At 30.9% G+C, this 9,754-nt stretch overlaps 1 protein-coding gene across 1 annotated transcript in view; it reads left to right on the top strand.

Annotated features, from left to right (window-relative positions):
• The first annotated feature begins 4,316 nt into the window (after positions 1-4,316).
• Positions 4,317-9,754, top strand: part of LOC126880442 (uncharacterized) — a 69,417-nt gene continuing 63,979 nt past the window's right edge. Inside the window, exon 1 of the mRNA XM_050644301.1 lies at positions 4,317-4,587. Coding sequence (XP_050500258.1) covers positions 4,476-4,587 — 112 coding nt within the window. The 5' untranslated portion in view covers positions 4,317-4,475. The remainder of the gene's footprint in view (positions 4,588-9,754) is intronic.

Raw genomic sequence — 9,754 nt, 5'->3', positions numbered from 1 at the left:
CAAAATCAACATAAAAAGCATGATGCAACAGCAAGATCGATCATTGTCACATGCATTACAGATGAACATTTAGAATATATTCGTGACTGTGACTCAGCATTCGAAATGATAAAAAGTTTAGAAAAAGTGTTTGAAAGAAAAAGTATTCTTTCTCGTTTATATGTGCGGAAAAAGTTGTTAACGTTGAAATATAAACAAGGTATCGATTTACAAAATCAAACTGTGCTGATATTTTCACTAAAGCTCCTTCAAATGAAATATTCTCACGTCTCAGAACTTTGATCAAAATTCAAGAATGTTGAAAGTTTTTATAGATTAGTACTTTTATACTTTAGGCACAACTCATGTGAATTATCTATTTGCTTTTTTTATTTTTTATCATATTCTCATGTTAATATTTTTTGAGTTAATGAAAGTTATTTTTTGAATATTTTTCTATATAGGTATGAGTTGTAACCTGAGTAATGTAGGATGTATAAGTATGTTTTTATGATTTCATTTAGTTCAATTATTGTCAAGACTTGGTTAGAGTCAAGATTGTTGTTTAGTCGACAATTCATACAAATTTACTATTTATGTAAATGTTGTATAAATTGAGAGGGGGTATTGAAATGTTAGCTATCCTGATCCCCAAGTATATGTAAATCAGGTTGGCAATATTGACAGTTGAAGTAGTCTAATAAAATGGTCGTCACGAAGCGTTGCATATGAATTATGTCTCCCAGTAAATATACCTAATTAATAAGTACTCGGCAAGCTTCCTTCTCCAAAACTTACAAGTACTTGACAAGTGCTTAGCAGGTATATTTTATAAAATGCATCGTTTTCCCATTATTTAAGCTTGAATACTTAGATTTGAGTACTCATCGAAAAAAATATACATTCAATTACCCATAACTCACTTTGAATTAACATTTGTTTAGTTCTTTAAGTGAGGAGTGTATTCAGCTTTTTATTATCTTCAATTTTGGTGATAATAACTTTTTTGTAAAAGCTTATAGTTTTTGAGTTATACGAGACAGCTGAACAGCTTTAAAACATGCATTTTTTACGAAAAAATAAAATCTTTGATCTTTTATAACTCAAAAAGTATTAATTTATATTAATAACTTTATACATATAACAAATTTTGCTTAGAATTTGTCTCTGTCGATTTATGGTATTATTTAAAAAAAAATTTCACCCCCGAGAAGGGGTGACATCCACCAGTACGGTAAAAGCGCAAGTTGGCATCATGTCACCTTTGTTCCTTGAGGTAACCTTTAACTACTCACCAATTTTCATGAAAATCGATGGAGATTCAACGAAATCGGAGGTGAAAACCTTCAGTGACTACACTAATAGAGGATTGAAAGATATTTCCCTAATTTTGACATTGCTTTGTACATTTATTTGTGCATCCCACCCAGTTGCCAACGTGTCCGCTGAAAGCTTATTTTCGAAAATGTCAAGAATTAAAAATAATTTCCCATCAAGTATGACACAAGAACGTGTTAACCATTTGTCGATTTTGTCAAGAAATAATTTTTTTTTGAAAAGTCTTTTTTTGAAAAGAAGTCTGATGTGATCGAACTGGAATGACAATTTTTTCTGTTATAGGTATATAAACATCGTAGTTTAAATCCATTTTTAATGCATTCTTATGTAAATAAAAATTTCTACAATTTTTTTTTCGCAAAAATGCTACATTATGTTTGAAGGGCGGCTACTAAAGAATTGCCTAGGGCGTCATTTGACCTAAACGTGGCCCTGTCTACAGTATACGAGCCCCTTCCCATTGTTGCTCCACCTTTGGAATTTGCAGTTTATGACGATTGCCATAAACAAGTGATAATCAACATATTTTTATAAGTTCCCATATTAATTATTATTGCATTTTTTACTAATATTTTCTGGAAACATTACCCTTATGGTTTTTTTATTTATTTCAAACAATAATAAAAAAATCGCTAAATCATGGCTTTTGATTCAATTACATCAACATACATTGATTTTTTCATAATTATCTTAAAATCAGAGTTAGGCTATGGAAAAAGATATCAAAACAATTGTCAATTAATGTCAAATATAGTTTGTGATATTATAAAGCCTATTGCCGTTTGTCGGGATAAAGTCATCAATGGTAATGAGTGAAGGTAAAGTTATGGATGAGAACATTTGTTCAATCATCAATAGATTTTTTAATTCTCGAAAATCAATTCGAAAATCGCGAATATGTTTCAATTGTCACAGTATAGTATAAGAAATATAGTTAGGAGATACTAAACCTTAGGTTTTGTCATCACAAAACCTATAAATGTAGGAAAAAGTAAAATAAGCGAAGCAGATAGAAGGGGATTAAGACGCATTATAGTGAACAACCGACGTGCAACGTATGTAGATTTAAGTAGTTTTGGAGTAAACTGGTTGAAACACATTTCTAGATCGACATGTCACTGAGAGGTCCACAAATTAAGATTTTCTACTTACAAAGTGATTGATAAAGTTAAAAAAATCAATACGAATTCTTTGTGAAAATTTTAATTTTATCTCAGACTAACTAAAATCCAGTCACATTAGGAACATTGAGGAAACATCCTGCTAGATCCGTCAAAGAATTGAAGCAAAACTTGCAAAAAATATGGGATCCATTTACACCAGAGTGTTGTCAGAACTTTATAAAAACTATGCCTCGAAGAATTTTGAAACTAATTAAAAATAAAAAAGATGACACTTGGTTGTAAACTTCCACATTTGTTTTGTTAAAATTAGATATTTTTTGCGTTTTTTTTTTAATTTGTTATTATTCTGTTTAAATAATTGTTCTTATTAATTTAAAACATATTTTGTATACTTCTGGAAATCCAAAAATTATCGATGAATTAAAACTTACAAAGTTTAGGTATGATGTACTTTGGTTTTTGTTCTATAAAATTGGATTTTCTTTTAAATCTACATTGGGCCAACTGATATGGGAAGGGGCTCGTAGGTGGTACTCTTTATTTCCTACTACGTTGTATTAATACAAAAAATTATCTACAGACACTTTTTAAGACATTTTTTCTACCAAATTTGGTATGTATGAATTAAAAATAACAAGTTCTTTTAAAATCCGCAAAAATATACAGGGTGTTCCATTTAAATTAAATAAGTTAAGGGTATTTCCGGTAAAACTGGAAGTGGAGTAGTAACAAAAAATATGGCAACAAATGTCTTTTGCGTCACTGTACTTGCGTGCAAAGTTTCATAAATGTTGTTCTTTTTGTTTCAAAGATATTTGCTTGGTTCCATACTTTATCCCAACCCAGTATTTGTTCATTGGTGACTGATACCTGTAAGGAAGGTTATCACTCCATCTTTTGCGCTGTCGTCCGATACTTTTTCTGTCGATTGTCGATTTATCTCTTGCTATTTTGACCACACGGGCTTACTCTATTCTGTTTACGTGGTTATTCCATTCTTTCAGTACGAAATCCCTGTTGTTCACTTGCTAAAGTTATCATCTAATAATCTGATTCAATAGTTCTTGTAAAATGTTAGTTCTAAGTATTTGACAAGTTTATTTTACAACTCTGTAGTTTTTTGGCTGTTTTTTGTCCTTTTTTGAATAGTAGAATTAGTTAGCTCATTTTCCATTCTTCCGGTATTTTATTGTGTTTTATAATTTTGTTAATTAATATTGTTAATTGTTCTGTCATTAGGTACTTCTCCACAGTATCAGAAATGTACGACCATGTTCTTAGCCGCTGCAAAACTCGATTCACATTCGCATTGGTGTTATTATGCTTACCAATGTGGGTAGATATATTTCTTGTCTTCTGATTTTTGTATTCAGTACTCGTCATTGATCCTTAAGCACACCTTAAGCAGCTCATTCGTGGATTTCTTAGCAGTTTGACTAAAAACTAAGGTGGACTACAAATGACAGCTATATTACCAACTTCCTTTTAGGAATTTTAGATTTAAACAATTTCTGATTAATCTTATAGACTAGGTACATTAGGTGCACACTACTGTTAAAGAAAAAAAAAACAAAAAATGTTCTCTTTTCTGAGAACTATTTTTTATCTTAATTGCATTTAAAACAGATCACTTCAGAAAAATATGACATATCGCGCCCTTGGAAGTAAATAAGGTTTTGTTAAAAGCAACAAAATTGTTTTTTAAAAATATTTTGTATTTTGATAACCTACTCGATCAGTTTATGCCAGTTCAAAAAATAAATCAAAATTGTTATGGGTATATCTTTACCTCCAGCAGTGGACAAGTGAACACTGGAATCACTCATATATCGCATATATAAGCTCTGATAACATTTAACCTCCGATCTCAACCCATTTTGGATCATAAAATATTTATCTCGTCTATAATTGTAAGTTCACATTTCAATAGATTCATTTAGTGAAGTTTCAACTTCGCAACAGATCCACTGTCCGCATTCTGAGATATTAGAAGCGATATTTTTCTGTGTTGTTATTGAATCAAAAGCTGCCTGCATGTTTTTTTTAGAAGAATATTACAACAAATTTTTAGATTTGCCACCATTCTTTCATTTCCAAGCTGCTTTTTCTGATAAAGAAATTTTCAATTTGGAAGCAGATTTTACAAGTAAGTTAGCCATATGTTATTAATATTTTAGTAAACAAGAGTTTTTTTTAACCTCATCAACCCCTAGAGTTATAAGCGGGTTGGTATATTTTTATTTTAGAAAAAGTTTTTTACACATAACATATTTACATTTACATAACATAAGCTACTGATTATGTAGTTTAGAAAGGAATCGCAACGTTAAAGATGTTATATTGTTTCATAGGGTCAATGAACCTCAAATATGAAAAGAATGCATCCCTTTAAATCCCATATTTAAAGGAATGCGTTTTTGAGAAAGGGGTGAATTAGTTCCTAGGTACTAGGGTGCATTAGGGTGAATTCTATGCACTGTTCTAATACAGGGTGAGTGGGCAGGAACGCACCAAACTTTAAGGCTGTATAATATACGTAAAAATAATCAAAAATAACTCATATGTTGTTATTCGATTTTAATTTGTTTCCGAGATATGGGGTGTTAAAATTTTCGATTTATCTATTGCTCCAAAACCGGTTGAGGTGTGCAAATGAAATTTGGTGGGTTTTAAGACATAGTTATTGCGCATTAATTGACACATAATTAAGAATTTTATATTCACCATTGGCGCGCGTACGGATAAGAGTCTGAAATTTTTAAAGAAAAAAAATAGTACGCCACTGAGATATTTCAAATTAAAAAGTATTTTTGAATTTCCTGTTCAATTTCTGACAAACCATCTATCTTCATGTTTGTTCATACGACGCTTCGTTTTCATGCAAAAAATAAAATATCTTAACGCTTACAAAGTCTTCGAAATAAGTTTCTACACATTCATATAGAAATTTCGTCGAAAACTTTGTAAGCGCTAAGATGTTTAATTTTTTGCATGGCGTCGCATGAAAAAAAGGGAATTGAACGAGGAATTCAAGAAAGAATTTTAATTTGAAATCTTTCAGTGGCGTACCATTTTTATCTTTAAAAAATTTCAGACTATTACCCGTACGCGCGCCAATGGTGAATATAAAATTCTTAATTGGGTGTCAAAACATGCGCAATAACTATGTCTTAAAACCCAAAAAATTTTATTTGCACACCTCAACCGGTTTTAGAGCAATAAATAAATCGTCAGTTTGTAATAAAAATTTTAACACCCCGTATCTCGGACACAAATGAAAATCGAATAACAACATATGAGTTATTTTTGATTATTTTTAGTTATATTATACAGTCTTAAAGTTTGGCGCGTTCCTCCCCACTCACCCTGTGAGTGGGGATTACCGATTTTGCCCATTTTTTTTCCTAAGCCATAACTTTAGAACGACCCTGTATATTTTTTTGATATTTGATACACATATGTCTCATTCAAAACCCAAACGACCGACATACTAACCATAAGAAAAATTCAGGTCCGGATTAACAAAAAATTATAAAGTAATTGTGACCTTAAAACAACACCCTGTATATTAAAATTTTGAAAATCTGTTTGCATATTTGAAAAGAACACAAAAAAGTAAGTTTAATGGTTGCTTCAATTTTTCGGCCAGACAATTTTATGACTTTTATTTTGAAATTTTATTGAATTTTTTAAGAACTTTGACATTAAAAAGCAGATATTATTAACTTTTAGTTATAAATTATTAAATTTAATGAATAAATACTCATTTTAAAAATAATCAATACTTACTTACCACATTGGAACGACCCAATTACTAATGACAAGACAAATCCAGGTCCGGATTAAGAAAAAAATATAAAGTAATTGTGACCTTGAAACAACACCCTGTATTTTGAAATTTTGAAAATTTGTTTGTGTATTTTAAAAGAGCATAAAAAACTGCGTTAAAAGGTGCATGTCAAATTTTTGCGCAGATAATTTAATTACGGCAATTTTGAAATCATATTGATTAATTCTGTCAAGGTCACAAGAAGTTACCAGAAAAATGAAGAACAATCCCAATGTACTTAGAAAATCGATTCGAAATATTTTAAAACGAGCAAAGAAATGCATCGAACACAATGGACATTTTGAGCAACTGTTATAGTTCAAATATTTTTAATTTGTGTTAAATTGTTGAATTGTAACGAATTTTTGTTTTATTGGATATACAGTCGAACCCGCTTATTAGAATACCTGTTATAGGAATATCCCGGTTTAAGGAATAGAAATTTGAGGTCCCGAAACGTTTCTACCAGGCATAAATGATCGGATATTACAATATCCCGGTTATAGGAATACTTTTGCTTGGCACGAAGGCTATTCCAATAAGCGGGTTCGACTGTAGCAGTTTTTTTAATTCTTTACTAAATCATTAAAATATCCCAATTCTCGCAATTCTAATTTTTAATGATGTGCATATAGCTACAAATCCAGAGAATATATGAAGCCAGCGTAGTAAATAAGTCTTAAGTATTTTTAAAATAAGTATTGATTCATTAACATTAAAATTAAAATTCATTATTATTAAAAGTTAATAATACTTGGTTTTTAATCTCACGAGTTCTTTAAAATATCAATATAATTTCAAATTGATGTAATTAAATCAACGGCGAAAAAATTAAAATAAGCCTTTAATCACAGTTTTTCAAGCTCTTTCAAAATGGGCAGACAAATTTTTAAAATTTCTCAGGTCACAATTACTTTCTATTTTTTTTCTTAATCCGGACCTGGATTTTTCTTGTCATTAGTAATTGGGTCGTTCCAATGTGGTAAATAAGTATTGATTATTTTTAAAATGAGTATTTCTTCATTAACTTTAATAATTTATAACTAAAAGTTAATAATATCTGCTTTTTAATGTCAAAGTTCTTAAAAAATTCAATATAATTTCAAAATTAAAGTCATACAATTGTCTGACCGAAAGATTGAAGCGAACCATTAAACTTACTTTTTTGTGCTCTTTTCAAATATGCAAACAGATTTTCAAAATTTCAATATACAGGGTGTTGTTTTAAGGTCACAATTACTTTATAATTTTTTGTTAATCCGGCCCTGGATTTTTCTTATGGTTAGTATGTCGGTCGTTTGGGTTTTGAATGAGACATATGTGTAGCAAATATCAAAAAAATATACAGGGTGGTTCTAAAGTTATGGCTTAGGAAAGAAATGGGCAAAATCGATGAAACACCCTGTAACTCGGTTATAAAAGTCGGTAGGGCAAAAAATGTACAATATCTAGAACTGGCTCGGTAACCTCTATTCACCATTAAAGTATTTCCGTTTCCCAATGAAACACCCTGTATAAGTCTACAGAAAAATTGTTCAAAGTTAAATTTCCTATCGAAATGTCACTTTATAACGTCAAAAATATGTGAAATGAAAGACAGTTTATGTTTTATTTCGGTTCAGAGGCGACGATCATCGCCTTAAGTAGGTTTCACCCTCTCAGGGATCTTCAGAGAGGCTATATTATGATCTACTCTCATAATAGCCTCTCTGAAGATCCCTGAGAGGATGAAACGTACTTAAGGGAATGATGGTCGCTCCTGGACCTAAATGAAATATAAGCTGTCTTTAATTTTTCATTTTACTTATATTTTGAGTACACGGAATCAAATTTCGTTGGAATTTTTACCTAAATGAATGGATGTAAGGTGACTGCATATTATAGAGTCCCTTTAGTCTGCTTTATCCATCGTCTGTTTGTCTGTAAACCACAGATTGAGGTTGTAACCAGAGGTTGGTTCACGGTTGAGGTCTTTAGATTTTCGGATTTGAGGCTTCCCAAATTGTCAAATGTTATTCAAAACATTTTGTTTGTATTCCCATTTTGTCAAATGTTACAAAAAATATTCAAAAAACAAAGAAAAAACACGAAAGAACGCAATTTTGTTTTTTGTTCCATAACTTTTTCCTTTTCTTTTCACAGAAAAAAACCTCTATCCTTCCATTTCAAAATAAAGTTTGATAGGAGTTATATTGCCTTAGAAACGATTCTTCAAAGTTTGCTAAAGTTTGCGGATTTCAATCAACAAAATCAGTTTGACGTTTGTTTGACGCCTAACCATGTGTTTATTTTCCTAGTATTGCTAGTTTTAATTAGTATGCGATATACATGGATATTGCGTATTACAATATTGCAATATCATAGGTCTGGATCCCGCGTATGAAAAAAAAGTTGATTAATAGCAAGCTGAAAATTTGTTAATAGCTTAACACTAGAAAGCCGGAGGGGCCAATTTGGCCCCTGTTGCGATTTAAAGTTATTGTAGTTTTTTTATTTGAGCCAATAATATTTTCATATTTTATGACTTTTAATATTTTGATACAAAGCCTTATTTAAAACAAAAAAATATTGTTTACTAAATTTATTTAATGGTTTTTTTTTAACAAGTCTACCATAGAAGTCTAAAGGGGCCAAATTGGCCCCGTGTAAGTTATTATCGTTTTCTGGTAAATTCGACGATCCTTTCTTTCAAATTCCTGTCGAATGGGTAAAATTATATTTATGTATGTTTATTGTAAATGGTTACCCTTATACTGGTACTGATCATCTACGTAATAAAGTTACAATTTTTGGCGAACACAAGGGAGCACAAAGATGCAATTGTTGGTGTAGAGGACCAAATGACGCGTCTTTATACAAAAGCAACTTCAAGACGATGGCCTATGTACGTGTTTTATCATACTCTTGACTTGGAAGCAATAAATGCATGGATTATTTATAACGAAATAACTGGAAGTAGACTCAGTTTCCGTAAGTTTATTCTTCGGCTGTGTAAAGAATTATGGGCCCCATACCTTGTCTCCCGAAATCTGGAAATACGTCTAGCAACACCAGGTCTACCAACAACTATCACTGTTACTATCTAAAAACGAAAAAAAATATCAGTTGAAAATATTTTGTAAAGGAAATCATACTTCAAATCATTGCCACGGTTGTAACAAGGCAATGTGTGGCAAATATCAAAAACTGCAAATTGTATGGTGTTCCGAATGTTTTTGATGGGCAGCGAATGTGTTAAACAATAAAAGTAAAAAATAAAATTAGATTCTACCTTCTAGAGTTGATTTAATTTCTTTAAACTGAGTTTTAATTGATTAAAGAACGTGGGGCCAAAATGATCCCTTCCGGCTTTCTAGGTAGGTATGCTAAGCCAGACATTCTAGTGTTAAGAGTGTTTAGTCGGATTCACTTTGATATATGGGAACACTGGAACAGGGGCAGTTTTAATTGCGGAACAGGTTAAAAATTTGGAACGGTCAGACTA

This window comes from Diabrotica virgifera, chromosome 2 (assembly GCF_917563875.1).
Source record: "Diabrotica virgifera virgifera chromosome 2, PGI_DIABVI_V3a".
Taxonomy (NCBI): domain Eukaryota; kingdom Metazoa; phylum Arthropoda; class Insecta; order Coleoptera; family Chrysomelidae; genus Diabrotica; species Diabrotica virgifera.
The sequence above is the reverse complement of the archived record's forward strand: the minus strand, read 5'-3'. Positions and strand labels throughout refer to the sequence as shown.